This window comes from Peromyscus californicus, unplaced genomic scaffold, assembly GCF_007827085.1.
Source record: "Peromyscus californicus insignis strain IS unplaced genomic scaffold, ASM782708v3 Scaffold_5__1_contigs__length_169319896, whole genome shotgun sequence".
Taxonomy (NCBI): Eukaryota; Metazoa; Chordata; class Mammalia; order Rodentia; family Cricetidae; genus Peromyscus; species Peromyscus californicus.
This window is the reverse complement of record NW_026294573.1, coordinates 50,970,630-50,991,266: the sequence shown is the minus strand read 5'-3', so window position 1 is coordinate 50,991,266 and position 20,637 is coordinate 50,970,630. Positions and strand designations below refer to the sequence as shown.

Below are 20,637 nucleotides of genomic sequence, written 5' to 3'. Positions count from 1 at the left end.
GACACTGAAAGAACTGGAATAAAGGTAGAGTTATGCACAGGGCTTGCTAGGCCCCCACATTCATTCACTGACTCTTAGATTAATGAATAATCAAAAGAGGGAGGACAGTGAACTTAAATAACTTCTTGACTATGCCATAAACTCATTTTTATCCTGTTGTTAATATTGCATGGAGAGAATAGGGGTTTTTATCAGTAAGAAATTACATTTAAGTCGAATGCACTGTTTCATTAAAATCGCACGGCTTTTTCTTTCGCCTTCTGCATATTACGATTACTCTTTTTTTTAACACTAATTAAACACCCACCATGTGCTAAGTGGTAAGCAGAGCATGTGAATAAGATGGCTTTCACAGTGCTGGGCAGAAAACTCAAGGAGTAGGTCAACGGGAAAGGTGAAGGACTTGAGGTTTTAGTATTAATCTTACTGACATACTACTTCCAGGGAGAGTTGTAAAGGTTCCCTAATTGGAAATATCAAAGCAGAATTACAACTTCATCTATTGAAGGAGAAAGTGGACACCTTGTCTGGGTTCCTTTCTAGTCTCCAAGGACCATTGTACACCTACACAAGAGGTCGTTTGAGCCAGGACATGGCTACAAAATACTATAGATCATGTGTTGCTCCCTGTATTGACTGTGATATTTCTGAAAACATTTACTGCTCTCTAGAATATGTTCATTCGCTCACGGATGTATTCCTTGACTCAACAAATGCTTATAAAGTTCCCACTTGCTGCTGAGAAGTAAGGTGTTAAAGGGCTAAAATCAACCTGTTTTCCCCCTAAACGAGAGGCTGCAGTTTAGGAAGATAGCTGTGGCTGAGATGAGCAATGGAGAATAAAAAGATGGTGCCCATCAGAGCCTAAGCCAAGTCAGCCCAGGAGGCACATACCTGACCAGTTCCCAAGGGGAAGTGATTCTAGCTGAATCTTCAAAACTCAGAGGGTCTTACTGGTCAGGAGGAGCAACTGGGCTGAGACAGGGTGGGAGAAAACCAGGGGGGAGACTCAGACATTGGGGAAGCTTGCTCGGGCTGCGCACAAGATGGAGCTTCACACTGGCGGGACTGTAGACAGAAGTTTTCCTGTGTCCCGCAACCATTTGGTCCCAAATAAACACACAGAGGCATATATTAATCACAAGCTGTTTGGTCTGTGGCTCAGGCTTATTGCTAGCGAGCTCTGACATCTTAGATTAACCCATTTCTATTAATCTATATTTTTCCATGCATTGCCGGTCTGCTGGCATGTTGTTCCTTGGGCAGCTGAGTGGCATCTGCCCTGACTCCTGTATCTCTGTATCTCTCTTGGATTTCCCACCTGGCTATAAACTGTCTTACCATAGGTCAGAGCAGCGTCTTTGTTAACCAATGGTAGCAACACATATTCACAGCATACAGAAAGACTATCCCACAGCAGAGGACAGTGAGGAAAATAAGGAGATAGGTCTGGATCCAGGCTCAGAAGCGCTTGTGTGCTTAAGATTTTCTATTTTATCCTCAGAAATAAGACAAAACAGAAAACACGATATCCTTGTTCAACACTGGAGAGATGAAATGACATTCCGGTTCAGCAAGATAATTCAAGAATGACTCTAATTTCATCCTTGACATCCTCAGGTTGCCCTTGTATAGCTCCTTTCCTGAGAGTGGCCAGGTAGGAGCAGGTCTGCTTAGTCAGTACTGTGAGCTGAGGGTAAGGATGCAACACCAAGTTACCTAGTGCCAGAGAGAGAATTATCCACAAGTGCATGAGGCGGCATACTGAAGAAGTGAGTCTAACTTGGCTCATCAAACTTAGGGGTACTGAAGTTGGGAATCTGGGGTCAAAAGTAAATTTAAACAGGCCAGGGAAAACTAGAGTGATGAGTGGCAGTGTAAGGAAGGTTCTCTGCACTTGTTTTAGAAGCTTCCAACTCGTGAGTTCAATATAGTTAGCAAGGTGTTACTTAGGCACTTAAAAAGTCTTGACGCTGGGGCCAAATTATGATACTCTGTATATATATAGCCCCTACAGTAGAAAATATGGGATTCTCCAGTGTTGTGGGACATCAGTACAAAAGGAACATTGCTCTGAAGTTGCCCTGTGTGGTATCTACTTTATGTAAAATTCCTCACCTGGAGTTATGGATTTTCCCAGCAGCTAACTCAGTGTCCGGCCTGGACACTAAGCAGTAAGCTGCTACAGACAGAGAGTGAATGAACCTGTGATGAAGCAAAGTCCCCGGTGTGAGTGCAGAGTGAAGAATTTTTTTTTAAAAAATCTGGTTTTCGCCGGGCGGTGGTGGCGCACGCCTTTAATCCCAGCACTCGGGAGGCAGAGGCAGGCGGATCTCTGTGAGTTCGAGGCCAGCCTGGGCTACCAAGTGAGTTCCAGGAAAGGCGCAAAGCTACACAGAGAAACCCTATCTCGAAAAACCAAAAAAAAAAAAAAAAAAAAAATCTGGTTTTCTCGTTTGCTACTAAGTCATTCACTAATAATTCAAGTTCAAGAGCTGGGTGGTGATAGTGCATGCCTTTAATCCCAGCACTCCATTCAGGAGGCAAAGGCAGGTGGGTCTCTGAATTTTCGCCAGCCTGGTCTACAGAGCAAGCTCCAGGACAGCTAGGGCTACACAGAGAAACCCTGTCTCAAAAAACCAATTATTATTATATTAAAGTTCAAGTCATCCAGGTGATATTGATAAAACATAAAACTTATACCATTAGTGTTTCTTGGTGCAGGATATTTGTACACTGTGCAAAGATGTGTTGCTGTGATTGGTGTAATAAAGAGCTGAACAGCCAATAGCCAGGTAGGAGAGTATAGGCGGGACTTCCAGGCAGAGAGAGACCTCTGGGAAGAAGAAAGGCTGGTTTCACCAGCGAGATGCAAGGGAAGCAGGACGTGCAGTGTGGAGATGAGGTAATGAGTCACGTGGCAGAACATAGATTAAAAAGTACGGGTTGATTCAAGTTATAAGAGTTAGTTGGTAACAAGCCTAAGCGAAAGCCAATCTTTCACAATGAATAATAAATCTCCATATCGTTATTTGCGGGCTGGCAGTCCTGAGGAGAAAGTCCTACTACAGTTTCTAATCCTTGAGGCTGTTTGTAGTTAAGTTCCTGGGTCTGACTTTATGCGGGGGTGGGGGTGGGGGTTAGCCTCATGGCTCCACTTTTGTGATTGTTTCCTCTTTTGGAAAATGGATTTTATCACAATAGTGTGCTCTATCCCAAGGCAAGGTGGCACTGTCATTTAGAGAGATGGCCTGTCTTTATATAATGACAACTTCATATTTTACCATTGAAACGTTGAGCAAAGCTCAAGCTCGCTAAACCTCAGTTTCTGGATCTGAAAAAAATGGTGATGATTATTTCTAGTAACAGGTTCTTTCCAAGGATGAAATAAAATAGTTCCTTGTGAACACTTCGCACAGTGCCTACACCCAGGGAGAGCATTGGGCGCTAGCTGTCATTGTGATGACTCACAAGGCTTTAGGACCAAATGAGACCATCCCGTTAGAAACATCACCATGCTCGAACCTAACTCCCACTCCCATATTATCTCACTTACAGTCGCCACTTCCTGACGCAGCACTGACGGAGCAGCTCCATGTCTTGCCTCCCTACCCAGTGAACGCTGTGCTTCTCGGAATAGGCAGCACCATCCCTCCTCTGTAGTAGATGTTCACTCCGTGGTTCTTTTGATTTGATTTCCTGATAATGCTACCACTCTGAGACCTGTTTTTAGAGAACTTGGAGACTTTGGAGAAAGGAAAATAATTAACCTCCTTTCTTCAGCTCGTCAAGGGGTCACCAAGACCACGGAAAGATGGTTTTTGATTTTAGAATAAAGGAAGAGATTGGTTGTGGTTTGAATGAGAAATGTCCCCCCATAGGATCATGTATTTTAATACTTTGATCTCTAGTGTGGCACTGCTATAGGAGGTTATGGAGCCTTTGGGGTGGGGGTGGGCTTTCAGGGCTTATAGCCTTGCTGAAGGAGTACACACTGGGGGTGGGCTTTCAGGGCTTATGGCCCCGCCCTGCTTCTTGCTTGCTGTCCCTGCTTCTCATTGCAGATGTGATGTCTCAGCTTCCTGCTCCTGCCACCTGCTGCCATGCAGGTCCCACTATTAAGGACCGCAGTCATTCAGGCACAGTCTTGCCAGCCTTCAGTCCCAGCACTTGGGAGGTAGGGGCAGGCAGATCTCTGTGAGTTTGAGGCTGACCTGATCAACATAGTGAGTTCCAACACAGCTGCATATGAATATCCTTTCTCAAGAAAATTTAAAACAAATCAAAAATACTGTAGCCGTGTAGAATCATAGGACAACAGAAAAGTTCCTTCCTGAAGTTGCTTTTGGTCAGAGTTTTATTATAACAACAGAAAAGTCACTAATACAGAATCCGTCTGGCCCTTAATTTTTAAGACTCTCTAAGCCATGACTGGGTTATTAGTATTAATATTGATTACACAATCATAAGGATCCTGGCTATAGTTCTGGATATGGTTTATTTATTTATGTGTTTGTTTGTTTGTTTTGAGAGGGCTCTTACTAGGCAGCCCTGGTTGTTCTGGAACTCACTCTGTAGACCAGGCTGGCCTCGAACTCACAGAGATCTGCCTGCCTCTGCCTCCCAAGTGCTGAGCTGGGATTAAAGGCATGTGCTACCATGCCCACCTTTTTAAACTTTTTTTGGGGGGTGGGGTGGGGTTGGGTATGTTTTAAATAAAAACCTACTTCATACTTTGATGTAGATTTTGTATTAATTCCTTTTCTGTTGCTGTGATAAGACACCATGACCAAAGCAACTTATAAAAGAAAGTGTTTAATTGGGTGTATGGATCCAGAGTCTGTGGGTAGAGTGAAAGCATGACAGCAGGAAGCTGAGCAGTAGCTGATACCTCAAGTCTCACCTACAAGCAGGAGGCAGAGAGCACACTGGGAATGGCGGTCTTTTGAAAACTCAAAGCTGGCCCCCAACAACACGCCTCCTCCAACAAGGCCACACCTCCTAAATCCTTCCCAAAGAGTTCCACCAACTGGGGACCATGTATTCAAATACATGAGCCTTTTAAAAATATTTAGATACATTTGAGCTGCTACTCAGTTTAGTCAATGAATCGGTGAGGGAAAAAAAGAGTCCTTGTAAATCCATCCTGTAGGGAACTCCAGTGAAACTGTGAAAATGTCACTCCCTGCCTAAGCTCTTCAGGAGCTCCTGGGTCAGAGGAAGCCCCGCTGCCTTTGTCTTCAACACCCTCCTTCACTGCCGCTATAAAACCCTCAAACTTCTAGCTCCTTTCTTCACACCGGATGCTGTTAGTCTTTGTACGTTTTTAGAATGCTTCTCTCTCCTATGGGATGTTTAGCTCTTTCCTCCCCTCCCTTCCCGACCCCACACACATATGACAGCCCTTTATCCTTGGTTCCTCTGCTGCCAAGTCTGCTAGAAAGCCTTCTGTGGCCTTCCTTCTAAGTTAAACACCCTTCCCACGGTACCAGGTTCCTGGTTGCTTCTCTAGCGCTTCCCACACTGTTTCATTAACTCGACAATTAGTTCTTGAGTATTTACGTGTTCCAGGCACTGTGTTAGATACTGAGTGAGTTGACAAAGCCCACAGAACTCCTTCCTTCTCAGAGCACATGCAGACTAAGGAAGCAAATTCTCATTGGGCTAACTGGTACAGGAACAACAGAAATCTGGCGTGAGGGCGTGTCCTGAGAAAGGGTAATAAGAAGTGTAACCCCGAATAGGGTTAGGGAAGACCTCCTTGTCTACCTGTGCACAGAGTAGAAGGAGGTGATGGGAGGAGACAGTTTTCCATGAGTTTCCTGTATCTGCATGCCTGGGAGCAAGATACTAACTTCCTTTTTGTTCTGGATTGTACTTTCGAATCTGTTTAGTCAACAGCCTTGCCGGGTACAGATAATTTCCCTTTGAAGCAAAGGGAAATACTGCTTTGGGTCCAGTATATTACAGATATCTCCTCGGGCAAAGAATATTTTTGTTTGCATTTCATTTAAAAAGATTTGGGATCCTTATCTGAAGTTGGAGTTTCTCTCACTCAGTGCTACATGAAGGCGGCACCTGGCCCTCCTCACACTGCTGTGTGGGAAGCAGGTTTTGCAGGATATGCACAAAGGCTCACCCTCTGCCTCCTGCTGTTGCTGTGAGCAATAAAGTCCTTCCTCGTTAAGCCAGGAGTCTCATGTCTCTGGCCAGTATCCATGAAGGTGTGGGAAGCTGGCTTGTCGGCTTGTAAACAGGGTAAAGTCCCAGATCTTTTCTGGTTATGAACAACAGGTATTCAAAAATGGAACATTCGAGACACAGAAAACAGCAAGTAGAAAGGCTCTGAGGTACTTCCTGTGATTTTTTCCTCTTCCTTCCTTCCTTCCTTCCTTCCTTCCTTCCTTCCTTCCTTCCTTCCTTCTTTCTTCCATTCTCTCTTTCCTAAGATTGATTTATGTTTATGTTTTATTTGTATGGGTATTTTGTCTGCATGTACATTTGTACCTGGTGTCCGTGGAGGTCAGAAGAGGGTGTCAGATCCCCCTGTGAATGGAGTTACAGATGGCCATGAGCTTCCCTGTGGGTGCTGAAAAGCATTAAGTCTTCTGCAAAGCATTAAGTGCTCCTAACAGATGAACCATCTACTCAGCCCCCGACTATAAAGTTTTTTGACAGGGTTTCTCTGTGTAGCTTTGCCACTTTCCTGGAACTCATTCTGTACCCAGGCTGGCCTCGAACTCACAGAGATCTGCCTGGCTCTGCCTCCCGAGTTCTGGAATTAAAGGCGAGTGCCACCACCGCCTGGCTTACTGTAAAGTTCTTAAGGGCAACCGTTGTTCACCTTGGTATCCTTAGCACCCAACAAACTCATTGATTCATAGCAAGTTTCAAGGAATGTTTGCTGAAACAAACAAAGTAGTTGTATCTTAGAAATAAAGATGTTCATTGGGGTCTAGAAAGAGAATTCAGTGGTTAAGAACACTTGCTGAGAGTGCAGAGGACTTGGGTCCAGGTCCCCAGCATTCATATGGCAGCTCACAACCATCTATAACTCCAGTTCTGGGGTTCCAATGTCCTGTGGCCTTCACAGGCACCAAGCAGGCATGTGCTGCACATGTATGCAGGCAAAGCACTCATGCACATAAAATAAAAATAAATTCTCTCTCTCTCTCTCTCTCTCTCTCTCTCTCTCTCTCTCTCTCTCTCTTTCTCTCTCTCTCAATAGATACCTAGTAAGAGTGGCTGGAGAAGAGAGAACGAAGTGACTGCGTTTCCATCTCAGCTCTGCTGCCTACTGGCTAGAAACTGGGTCAAAGTCTATCACCCTTTGGCGCTTCAGTTTCCTCTGTTTCAAACCCTGATAATCTTGTCGTCTTTGTTTTGATGTTAAATGATAGGGCATAGGATGCATGGTAAGTGTTCACAAATGATATGCTGTGTGCCATGGTGGGACCTCAGAAACTGCTGCCTGTCCCCACTGGTCTGTCTTTACTAGACCCTGGTCAGATGATTCCGTCAACCAGTAGAATGTAGAAAGTGAAGAATGTCTATGCTGCAGGATTCAGTGTTTCTACTTTAGAGGGAGCCACACTTGCTGAGATCTGCTGCCTCGTGGATGTTAAGGAGCACCCATTTCTCTTCTCGGGGACTCAGTTCTGTTTCCCTGAGCTTTCCAAGTTTGCCACTCAGTGTGGTTGTGGCCAGGTATTGTTGTGAATGTGAAGGCCTCACTGGGACCTTAGCACATGCAAAGGGAACTCATGGTGACTTGTAGATGCCACATCAGGTTTGGGGAAATCTGAACAAGAGCTTCCCATGATAGTTCAGCAGAGGCCTTTGGTGGGGAGCCTCTTGGCCAGTGAGTTCCATGAAGTGGCCTGTCATCACTGAAGTGGCCTTGCACCTCCCAAATACAGAGGAGTGGCCGGTTGGATGAGAACTTCTGGTCCTGTCTTCATCAGACTAAGGACAAAACTGTCGGTGAAGCTTCTTGCACAGTTAGGGTCCATGGCCTGGCCCTCCCTCCCTCTCTTCACTCCCTTGTTCCTTCACTCCTTTCTTCTTTCCTTCCTTTTATTGATTTTGAGGCAGGGTTTTGTCCAGCCTAGGCTGGGCTAGAAATCACATATTTAAGGGTGATCTTGAACCTCTGATCATCCTGCTTCTACCTCCCAAAGGTTGGGGTCACAGGCATGTGCCCCCATGCCCAGTTTATGTGGTGCTGGGCTTGAACCCAGAGCTTCTGATATGTTGGACAAGTACTCTATCAGTTCAGCCACATTCCTGCCTTCCCTCCTCCCATAGCCTTTTCTAATATTGCCTTCCATTATTTTTTTGGGGGGGGGTGGCGATATGTGTAACATCTCCTGGGGTTTGACTCTGTGTGTGAAACTATACTGGGCTCTGTGACAGTGAACAAGACAGTTACAGTTCCTAGCAGGTGGTGGCTAATCATCCACACTTGAAGAAACAATAAGAGAAAATGTTTGCTGATGGACATGCATGAAGCTGCATATTGTATACTGTAGCTCCTGGAGAGGTGGTGACCCAGTTTCCAACTGGTGACAAGCAAACACTACTGAGACACTCTGGAGAGGGGATAAGGCCACCAGACAAATTCCATGGTGACCTATGTTCTTCTCCAAACAGGTATGACCTTCTCATCTTTTTTATTATTATTATTATTATTATTATTATTATTATTATTTCAAGTAGCTCCAGAGCTAATAGTATCTTTGTACAGATCGGATGCTTGGGCTTTGAGCCTTAGTGTTATGTCAGGACAAAAGGAAGAACATCTCCCCCGAATCTGAAACAATGTCTTGAAGTCATGTTCATTTGGATTTGGGTGGTAATCCAGCAGGACACAGAGTCTGTACATTCCCTCACGCTTCTTTCTGGTTGCCTTTCTGAGCTTCCTCATGATATTTCCTCCCTCCCATCTAGTATGGGTTATGCTAAGGACCACATGTACCTGACCACAAAAACCCTGGGTAGTGCAGTTCACACTGTGAAGACACAGAAACAGAGGCTAAGAGAAGCTGTGCTTTGCGTAGATGACTCATGTAGTAAAAAACAGCTCTTGGGGCCGGGCGGTGGTGGCGCATGCCTTTAATCCCAGCACTCGGAGGCAGAGCCAGGTGGATCTCTGTGAGTTCGAGGCCAGCCTGGGCTACCAAGCGAGTCCCAGGAAAGGCGCAAAGCTACACAGAGAAACCCTGTCTCGAAAAACGAAAAAAAAAAAAAAAACAGCTCTTGGGATCCAAATCCATGTTTTGGTCCACACTCGATATATATAGCTGTGTATTCACGCATGTTACACACACACACATATATAATACATGTATATATTATATGACTAAATATACACATATAAAAAGGTACAGAGATGCATATCTATAATCTATAGTGTCACATATGTCTGTTTATATATAAGCATATATACACACATACATACGTCTGTATTTCCTGGTGTGTGTGTGTGTGTGTGTGTGTAATGGGAATCATGGTGCCACCACCCCCCACCTATTATTGCTGCTGTTGTAGTCGTTTTGATGCAAGGTCTCGCTATGCAGATCCCTGTTATGTGCAGCAATCCTCTAGCCTCTGCCCCTGGAGTGCTGGAATTAAAGGCATGTGCCACCACACCTGGCTCCCCTCCTGGTCTATTGTCATAAAATATTTGAGGACAAAGATTTGTTCCAGCAAACATTTTGCTACAGATGTTATTGACCGGCTACCTTGATGTTGTCACCTGTCCATCTTGTTCTAATTAGTCACCTTATCAGAAAGCCATTTTTAATGCTGACACAGGGTCAATATGTAGATGGCTTCGCCGATAGACACTGAAAGCATTCAGGAGCAGCAGGTGCTTATTAAAGATACACTTTGATCAATATGTATGTGTACTGGTTTGTTTTTGGTTTGGTTTGGTTTGTCAACTTGTCACAAACCTAGACATACCGGGGAAGAGGAAATCTTAATTGGAAAAAAAAAATCTTAGAAGCAAAATGCCTTCATCAGATTGGCCAGGAACAAGTCTGTGGGGACATTTCTTTGATGAATAATTGACGTGGAAGGAGATGGGCTACCCCTGGGCAGGTCGTCCTAGGGTATATAAAAAAAACAAACTAAGGGCTGGAGAGATGGCTCAGCGGTTAAAAGCACTGACTGCTCTTCCAGAGGACCTGGGTTCAATTCCCAGCACCCATGTGGCAGGTCACAACTGTTTGTAATCCAGTTTTAGGAACCTGACACCCACGGCAAAACACATCAAATAAACAAACAAACAAATACTAGCAAACTAAACCAGGCTGTGGTGGCGCACCCCTTTAATCCCAGCTCTTGGGAGGCAGAGGCAGAGGCAGGTGATCTCTGTGAGTCAGAGGCTAGCCTGGCCTACAGAATGAGTTCTAGGACAGCCAAGGCGACACAGAGAAACCCTGTCTCAAGCCCCCCTCCCCCGAAAAAAGCAAACTGAGCAAGCCATGGGGAGCAATCAAGGGGAGCAACCTCATCTTTACGGCTTCTGCTTCAGTTCCTGCCTCCCAGTTCCTGCCTTGGTTTACCGCAGTGAACTGTGGCTTGGGATATGTAAGCCCAATAAATCCTCTCCTCCTCAGATTGTTTTGGTGTGTGGAGTTTACTGCAGAACTAGCAATGTTACTAAGACAGTGCATGTACATGTTCTCTCTGACATCAAATTATGAGTTTAGAGACAGATTTGTTGTTTGAAGACCTGAGACCTGGGGTGCACACTACCATCTAAAACTTTTTTAAAAATTTTTTTACCTTGAGCAAATAACTATTGGCTTTCCCCCATTGGTTAGATAAGACTAGTCTCACGCTCTTTCCTGCACATTGAGAACCTACTGAGCTAAATGTTAGAACTTTAGGATTCAAGCGTCATCATCTCAGTAGCTTCCTTGTAGCTAGTGCTGGTACCTACGACTTACAGGAATGAGAGTGCAATGTGTGTATCTCACGATCCAACAACAGTTTAAAACACACAGCCTCTGGACCCCATTTCCCAGGACGTACTATGTAGATAGATGGTAGAGAGGCGACAGGATTCTACATTTGAGAAGCCCATCCTAGTAAAACGAACATGAGGGTCACATAATGAAAACATATGCTAAAATGACAGAAACCATACACATTGGGGAATTTAGAATTAGGGACTTGATCCCAGTGAGGCAAGATGGGCCCAAGGGATGCGTCTAAATGAAATTGCATACACGTGTATTCTTGTGCTTGAGGGAGGTGGTAGAAGGGAGCAGAGGACACTAGAAGTTAACCTTGGGTGTTGTCCTCAATCACTCTTCACTAAATTTTTTGTGACAGGGTCTCTCACTAAGCCCACAGCTCAGCTTGGCTATGCTGGGTCCACTACTCTTTGCCATCTCCTCACCCTACACCTGGTTCTAGAGAAACACCATGATGCTTTGTTTTTCCTTGGGTACTGGGGATCTAGACTCGGGTCCTCACGCTTGCACCTAGTAGGTATCTTACTGAGTTCTCTCTTTATCCTAGAAGGTCAGTTCTTTTTTTTTTTTTTAAGATTTATTTATTTATTATGTATACAGTGTTCTGTCTGCACATATCCCTGCAGGCCAGAAGAGGGTGCCAGATCTCATTACAGATGGTTGTGAGCCACCATGTGGTTGCTGGGAATTGAACTCAGGACCTTTGGAAGAGCAAGCAGTGCTCTTAACCTCTGAGCCAGCCCAGAAGGTCAGTTCTTAATACTGAGTACTTTTTTTTTTTTTTTATCTTGCTCTGTAGACCAGGCTGGCCTCGAACTCACAGAGATCCGCCTGGCTCTGCCTCCCGAGTGCTGGGATTAAAGGTGTGGGCCACCACCGCCCGGCAATACTGAGTTCTTATAATCAAGGAGAAACTGGAAGACGTTACTATCGAGTAAAACAAACACTGACTATGGTTTCTTTCCCTGCATTGCCTCTGGTAGTTAGTCCTAGGCAAATCCTATACCCTGCCATCTGCTGCTTTTCCATTGCTGTGAGAAGACACCATGACCAAGGCAACTTATAAAAGAAAACGTTTGATTTCAGGGTCCTGACCATCATGATGGGGAACATGACCATTGGCAGGCATGTTGCTGGAGCAGTAGCTGAGAGCTCACTTCTTGAGACACAAGCATGAGGCAGGGAGAGCTAATTGGGAATGGCTTCACCTCCTCTAACAAGGCCATACCTCCTAATCTTTTCCAGTCCCATCAATTGGGGACCAAGTATTCAAACATATGAGTATGGGGGCGGGAGGGGGGGCATTCTCATTTAAACCACCACATCTGCCTACCCATGGCTCTAATTTCTAGATCCCTAGAAGGAGCAAATTCATAGTCTGTGGAAAAGGGAATGGATGCTTTACACACAGACTCTTGGATCCACCCTCTAGCACACACAATGCCACCCACTCATTTCCATATGGTGGGTCTCAGAGAGCCCGATCCAGGAGTCTGGAGCCAATAGGAAAGTTAACCGAGCCTACCCATGCTTAGGAGAGCAGCTGGGTGCTATGGACTCCGCTTCAGCTTTCTTTTCGTTTTCATTTTTGCTTGTAATGGAGTCACATGGATTTCCATAGAGAGACAGACAGAATCCAGTGCAAGGTCAGAGCAAAGGCCTGAAAGTAATGCTTGTATTTAAACTCTGGGTCATCGCTCATCTCTGGGTGACCTTCAGCTATTTGTTGCAACTCCCTAAGCCTCAGTATTTGTTACCTAAAAATTCGGTATTAAGATACTACCTCCTAGGGATGTCCTGGGATTAAAGGATAATGAGCCACACACACTGAACGTAGACCTCAGAGTACAGTGCTGGGCCCACAATAGCTGCTTACAAACCAAGTCCGCTGCGCCCACGAGGGCGAGCTATTGTTACTAATAACATCGAGGCAAGGGAGTTGAGGCTCCAACGGCAGTTGCCTCCTTCCCAGATCTCTAGCAGGCAGAACGCCAGAGTTCTCGAACTTAAAAGGGACTTTGGGAGGTGGGTGGGTGGAACCTGTAACGCGTGGGTCCCGAGATCCCCCTGAGCGGGCCAAGGCGGGGAGAGCGGGGAGAGGTCGCCAGGCTAGCCATGAGAAGGTCCCAGGAGTGTCCTTCCCAGGCCAGGCGAGTCGTGTGGAAGCGAGGTCCCCAAAGTCCCGGATCCCCAGCGTCCCAGGGCGTCGCCCCGTGCAAGCGAGGGAGAGGAGGGGCGAGCGCGGGACTTTCCCCGCCTCCCTCCTCTTTCCATAAATCACCGCAGCCGCGGCAGCCGCGGAGCCGGGAAGTGTACGGAGCCAGAGCGCAGCGTGGTGGCACCAGACACCTCCCTTTCCCTCACCGCTTTCTTTCCTTTCTCTTCTTTCACTCGGATCTTTTAAACCTCCCTCGCCCTCCTCGCCGGGAGACCGCCCCAGCCGCGCCGCCGCGCTAGCACTGGTGACGCTGCCGCCGTCTCCGGGCTGCGCCGGGACTCGGGGAAGCGAAGGCAGCGCTGCTCCGCCCGTGCTCTCAGCCGCCCCGGCCTGCGGGCGCCGCGGTCTCGGAGCCGCCGCCGCCGCCGCCGGGCGATGGTGGCCGCCCGCGCGCCCGCGCTGCAGCCGGGCGCCCCCTAAGTTTGCCAGCCACCGCCGCCGCGCCGCGGAGCCGGGAGCGCAGGAGACCGGAAAGTTTGGCGGGCTGCGCCTCCCTCGGCCAGCGCCCGGAGCCGGTCGGCGGGGAGTGGCCGGAGGCGGCATGGCCCGCGAGCCCAAGGAAGAGGAGACCGTGAGGCCAGCCGCTCTGGTTCGCCGCTGTCCCCGCTGCTCTGGCTGGCCTGGGGCGCCGCGGCCGCCCCTCTGGCTGCTCTGCCTAGTGGCATGCTGGATCCTGGGTGCCGTGGCCGACGCCGACTTCTCCATCCTGGACGAGGCGCAAGTGCTGGCGAGCCAGATGCGGAGGCTGGCGGCCGAGGAGCTAGGGGTGGTCACCATGCAGGTAAGCGACCCTCTCTCCGCGTCGCCCCGCTTGCAATGCTCTCCCGCTGCACACAGCCCCCAGGGTATTGCACTGAGCGCTCTTGCAGGCTACGGGACCCCTCGTCTCCTGCAGACTCCTCCACATCGAATCCTGTCTGTCCCATGTACTCATCTGCCGCTGCCCTCCTTTGCAGAGCCTTTGCCCCTCACCCACTTTCCCCAGCACAGCCCCCCTCTCCTTGGCCCCGGCCCCATTATGTTTGCTAGGGATTCTCCTCTCAACCCTCATCTCCTTCCCCAGTTTGCACTCTCTTCCTTTGCAGATTTGTTTTCATCCGTCACTCCTGCAAACTCCCTTCCCCTCTTTGTGTCCCCATCCCGAGGCAGCGCGTCCCGCCTGACTCCAGGCATTCTCCAAGGCCCCCTACTCCTCCCCCTTGAAACCTCCCGGCGTCCTGGAGAACCCTGGCACACGGGTGGAAGAGGGAGGGAAGGTAGAGTGTCCGTCCGCCGGGCCGCAGGACTGCCGGGGTCCGGGCTGCCTAGCAGCCGGGGCTTGCTCTCCCTGCCCGCCGCTTTGGGGGAGGGGACGGGCTGGCCTGGCGGATCCCCCGCTCCAGTCTCTGTGGGGACTCTTTTTGTTGCTTTCCGCTCTTGCGGCCCTCGGTCGCGTGCTGTCCGCTGTGTAATTTTTGGATTGTGTGTACCTTTGCTGGGAAGAGGAAGGACAAGGTGAATAGGGTTTCCATTTTTCCCAGTGTTTACCGCTTCGGCCTTTCCAGATTAATTGCCTTCGGCTGATAAGAATTTCTGACGATGCCACGAAAAACCCACAGTTGTAAAAATTGCTAGACAGCAACCACCTGGAGATCCTATCGCGCCGTTATTCTCGTCTTGGCGAAGAAGGCCCACTCAATTAGGAACTGATGAGATGCCACCCGGAGTACGAAACCGGCGAAACAGCCTAGTTCTCTAGACCTTGCATGTCTGCAATCATGGTGACGGGATTGGTCTTCGGAAGACCGAAGTTTTTAGGAATGTGGTCTCAATAGGTTTCTGATTTCGAAACCTAGAGTGACCACTCCACCACCCACCGGCGAGGTGTTTTGCTTCTCTTTGGGATTCAGGTTTCTGCCGGCTTCTTTCTTTTTAAACCCTACTCCCACCCAGGCCTCCTAAGAGGTTGTTGCAGTTTGCTTAAAGCAAGTTCCATAGGTCTCTCCACTCTAGCTTTTCCAAGGTGGTCTGATAGCTCTGCTGGAAGGGTACATTTTCACTTATTTGCCGAAACCCGGGCCTGACATGTAACGGAGGGAGATTTTCTTTATTTCCACGATAACAGCTACTGTTTTGAAGTGCATCTTTCGATTACGTCCTATCACCTTTTTTAGATTCAGGCTCAGTTTTCATTTCTTCCATGTGCATTTTCTGGTTCCTGACTCCCTGACCTTCTAGGAGCTGAAGGGCTTTTTGGAGGCAATGAAAGACTTCCAGATTTGCCTTGCACTGGTGAGTGCATTAATTTAGACACACACAGAATTGTGTTTTCCCACAGAGGATCCCCTTTTAGCAAAAGGGATTTCATGTGTGGCAATCTGAGGTTCTGCTTTCAGGATTAGGCGGCCTTTGCCACCTTCACCCCATCTCTAGGGCGGGTCGGGGGATGGCAACCGCTCCCCTTCCTGTAAGCTAAAGGCTTGCTGTTTCTAAGATTCTGGCAGCCGTGGTTTTACTGTTTCTCACCCTGGTGCTTGACAAAAGGTGAAATCTGATCCTGACACATTGTCATTCAGGTAGGGAGACACTTTAGACACTTCAGGGAAAAAAAGCTCGGGTCAGTGGGGTGTGTGTGTGTGTGTGTGCCCAAATGGCCCTCTATCTCTCCCAACTGGCCTCTTTCTAACACCTTTGCAACCTCATTGTAGAAAGGGACCTCCTGTGGACAGGGTTTTGTCTGGCAATATGTAAAGTGGCTTCTCTCCTCTTTTGAAAGTGAGGTGCTCACTGTATTTAAATTCCTCTTCTAGGGCTGTCCTTGCTGCTATCTTGGGGGAGATTGCAGGAAGAGTCTCCTTTTAAAGTAGCTAGACTGCCGGCTTTGGGAGAAGTACTTGTGTGTAATAAAGCCAATGCTAGTTAGATTTCTGGCTCTTAGCATAGGGCTTGTGAACTTTGGGGTTTGTTCAGTGAATCTGAAATGAATGTGGGCCTGTTGCCCAAAATGAAGATGATGTGTCCTCTGTTCTGGAATGTGGGTTCGGTGCTTCGGGGACAAATAGCCCATGTGGATGTTAGGTGGAGCTGCATGACTTACACACACACACACACACACACACACACACACACACACACACACATGGTTGAGACTTCAAGGCCTTGTCCCTTTGCAGGAAGAGAACATCTGCCCCCCCCCCCCCCCAGTGAAGGGTTTAACTCCTTTTATTTAACCTTGGCATTTTATGAGAAACTATCTGTAGACCTGTTAATTTTTAAAGCCAATTTCCAGATCCTCAAGTTGCTTTGCCGCTGAAATTTTCCAAAAGCAACTCTTCATTCTGAGAATTTTAAAGTAGCTCCAATGGCAGCACACCCACCCTGCTCACCGGAGGCTGTACTGGGGAAACTCACAAAGGCGAAACAGCCTTTCAGAGCCATGCTTTCCCCTGACATGGTTCTTGTGCTTGCTCATAGAGAAGACTGAAGAGCGGTCTGTCTGACAGATTTTTCCTGGAAAAGTTTTCCAACTGGGGTTACCTACTCAAGTTTTGTTTTGATGTTTTTCACTTGTTGGTTCTTTTTTAAAATAACGGTCCCCATTTTCTTTAAAGGATGTGATGTACACTCATCAGTTTTACTGGGAAGCTGCCACTGAATACTGCCTCCCTGGCAGCAGACACCATAGATCATGGGTAAAAGTCAGAAACCTCATCACTGTCTCCTCGGGAGTCTGGCGAACTGAAGCCATCGAGCTGAGGTCTGGGGAGCAGAAAGGGATGGTGGCAGGGTGACTCGTTTCTGCTTATTCCTTGTTGCACCAAGCTTTGGTTGCATGGTGTCACACCGTGGAAAGGGCCCCATGGGTGTCCCAGAGATCTGGATTCTAGAGTCGTCACTTGCTAGTTGGGTGATTTCTTCCTAAGGCCTGAGTGTGGCTTAGATGGGACCTGACACAGGAAGGCCATCACTATGTGATGTAACACCTGTCACTATGAAGCTGTGGCCGAGAAATGTCTATGGATGTGGTAGTTTTTTTAGCTCTGTGCTAGGTGTTTAGGGAATTACAAGAAGATATTCCCACATTGCCTTTTAAAGGGTTTGCCTTAAACAGTTTGTTCTCAACCTTCGAGTCGTGACCTAGGGTTTTTTGGTTTTTTTTTTTTCCAAATGACCCCTTCATAGAAACTCACCTGAGACCATTGGAAAACACAGATATTTACATTATGGCTCATAACAGTAGCAACGAAAATAATTTCATGATGGGGGGGGTCTCCACAACACGAAGAACTGTAATTGGGGGTTGCAGCCTCAGGGAGGTTGAGAACCGCTGGCCTTGAAGAAGAGGTACAGTTGTACAGGTAAAATGCTCAGTCCCCAATGCCTGCTTGTTAGAAGGCCTGTCTACCCGGGGAGCTATTTCACCAGGTATTTTATAAGCCTACTTAACATTATATGACAATGGAGGCTTCCAAACAGCGAGGGTCTGGCTTGGGGCCAGTGTGCCCGCCTTGGTGTTAGCTCTGCTGAGCTGGGCATGCTTGGCTGTGAACTTGGCAGACACAGCAGCAGGTTGGTCAGAGGGCTGCATGCAGTATGAGGCCTAGGGAGAGAAAGAGGAGGGGCTTCCTTTCAGAAAAAAAAAATATCCAAAGTGCAAGGTGGAGCTAGCTTCACGTCAATTAGAGCAGCAGGCAGGATACGGTGACTTCAGGAGTAGAAGGGCCTGGGCCGGCAGAGGTGTCCACTGAAAATGGCAGTGCTGGAAGTAGTGAATCATAGCTCCCGGGGACAGCAGGACAGCAGTGCAGGAGCCACCCAAGCCGTTGCTCATTTTTGGACCTCTCTAACAAATTGCGAGTAGAGGCCTTCTCCTCCGAGAGGTCTTGGGTTAGACTTCGTTGGTGATAAAAGGTGACCAAAGCCTCCTCCCCCCCTCCCCACACTCTCCTTACTCTCCTATCCTAGACTCTCAGCAAGTGATAGAAATAGACACAAGAGGAAGCAGGATGATCCGGATGGGTTGGCAAGGCCTAGGGGCCTTGAAAGGCACTGCGGAGTGCTGTAGCAGAGAGAGAGAGGCCACAGAACAGCCATGCTCTGTTCCTGTGGTGATCAAGGAAGTTAGCTACTTTGGCCCCTTTAGTGGAATGTTCGTACACAGAGGCTGGCCCTGGAAGTGCGGGGAGTGGCCTCGACTGTGAGCAGCAGATCAGCCATCCTCAGACATTGCTCATCTCTGTGCTGGCACGGGATGAGGAGGCTGGCGTAGCTCCAGCTTTCTTGAGAAGGCTGGCTCTGACTCCACCACCTCTGCGTATAGATCCTGGGTGTACCACCTCATCTCTTTGGCCACCCTCACACATCTGTGGTGACCGGTCACAGATGTCTCCGGAGCTGGATTACAAACCAAAAGCTGGTTCGTCGGTCATACTTAGGTGAGGCTTAAATTTTTCTCCAGTTTGTGTACCATCCTAGGCATAACCTGGTTTGGAATGATTTCAGTGTATGTTTATGTACTAAAGACTATTTTAGAGGAAAAGTATTTGCAAATGATGTGGATTAGTTTGTATGTTTGTGTGTAAAAATCTTAGTGGGAAATTTGTATGTTACTTCCCTCTAGAACTGAATATTTGGAGAAGAAGAAAGCAGAACCGCCCTTATAGGTGCCTCTGAGTTGAACTTGAACTTAAGAATGAGCCCAAGGAAAAACATATTGAATGACTTTTGCTGACTGCTGTTGTCTTAGTACTGGCTGGACTTCCTCCGCACTGATGCCTGCCCTGGCTGGCCTCGCGCCTGGTGCTCGTTAGCTTCCCTGCCAGCCTGGCTTGAGTTGGGCTTGGGAAGGGGAAGGCCATGGTTTCACACTTTATAACATGTCGGTGCTATTGCTGGTTGCTGCTTGCCAAGTTGATTCCTTTAGCCTAAGTGGGTGGGTTAGGTGAGAGCCTTCCAAAACTCCACTTTTGCTAAGGAGGTGGACTGAAATTCATTGTGGATCTTCTTGGACTCTAAGAATCTGCCGAACCTCAAAATATCACGGGGGGGGGGGGGGGGGGGCCACAGGGGCAGCATTCTTGACTCAGCCAACTATTAGTTGTGTAATCTCTTCCCAGATGTTATTAAACTAGCCTGAACTCCAGTGTCTTCCCGTTTTGTGTGGTTCATAGGAGGAGATATATTTTCCAGAAAAAAAAACAACAACAACAGCAAAACTCCAACAAAACCAGACTGGCACAGGGCCCTGCAGGAGATCATTCAATGAACAGAAATATAAATATGTAAATATGGGCGTGGTCTGCTCAGTGTGAGGCTGTAACACTGAGAACGCAGAAGCCTACAGCTCCTGCCAGAGCCAAGTGCCCATCTCATTCTCAGATACAGTGTTTTCAAGGCGGCCATGCTTCTGTTCCAGAGTGTCTTGGGTATCATGTGCAGCCCTCAAGCATGCGCTGCCAAACCTCTGGGGTTTCTGAAGAAAGTACTAGATGTGCAATTTGTAGTTACTTATTTACTCTTAAGCTTGTTATTGCAAAGCTGTCTTTTTTTTTTTAAAAACGTACAAAACCAAAGGAAATAATGTAAGAGCGCACACATCTATCTCCTCCAGCTCAAGCAGCTGGTGACCACTGGTGGGTGGTCAGGCTGGTTCTGCTGCTTCCTCCACCTGCCCTTCCTTTCCCCCAGGTGATAGGCAGCAAGTGCCACATGCTGCAGTTTTGTTTGTAACGTTTCAAATCGCATTACAATTTCATTTATTGTCATCTTGAATGTTCGATAACAGTGTTTTCTTTCTCTCGGTTTCCTGTTGTATAGAACTTTAAATAGCTGGCACTTTGGCCCAATGACCAGCCTTCTCAATAGAAAACCTCTGGGTCACCCCCAATGACATTTTCTGTCCCTTGTTTTCAGACCCATTTTCCCACGAGGCTGTGAGGTTTCTTGTTTTCTTGTGGTTGGTATTTAGTGTAGGCACATGTGTTTTGACGTAGTGTGAACCTCGTCTGCCCACTTCTGTTCCCAGAGTGATTGGGGGATAAGACAAACTGTTAAGTGAGAGACCTTTGAGGACTAAAGAGGAAGAGCTGCTCCATACACCTCTTTATTTTATTTTATTTTATTTTTGAGTAGTCTGTGACTGTGTGCCTCATTGCAGAATTGGGGACCGAGAGATGCAGGAGTAAGGGGTGTGTCTAGCATCTTCTTCATGAGTTCTCTTCTCCTTAGGAAGGCTAAACCTACTTAGATGGTCAAGACTGAATGGAAAGAATTGTCATGATTGTGATTTATGGCTCTTTCCAGGTTGCCACATCTAATGTTTCCCCGAGGTCACTTGGGCAGAAGGAAGGAAGTGGGCTGGGTGTGGGTCAGTCAGAAGGAGAGGTGTGGGACACTAGCTGTGAGGAATTGCCAGGGCTGCAGGAGGGTGGAGCTACTGTTCCCATTCTGGTT

General features: G+C 47.6%; 1 protein-coding gene across 1 annotated transcript in view; it reads left to right on the top strand.

The window, feature by feature from the left end:
• Positions 1-13,279: 13,279 nt before the first annotated feature.
• Positions 13,280-20,637, top strand: part of Cachd1 (cache domain containing 1) — a 221,723-nt gene continuing 214,365 nt past the window's right edge. The window contains exon 1 of the mRNA XM_052716199.1: positions 13,280-13,987. Coding sequence (XP_052572159.1) covers positions 13,748-13,987 — 240 coding nt within the window. The 5' untranslated portion in view covers positions 13,280-13,747. The remainder of the gene's footprint in view (positions 13,988-20,637) is intronic.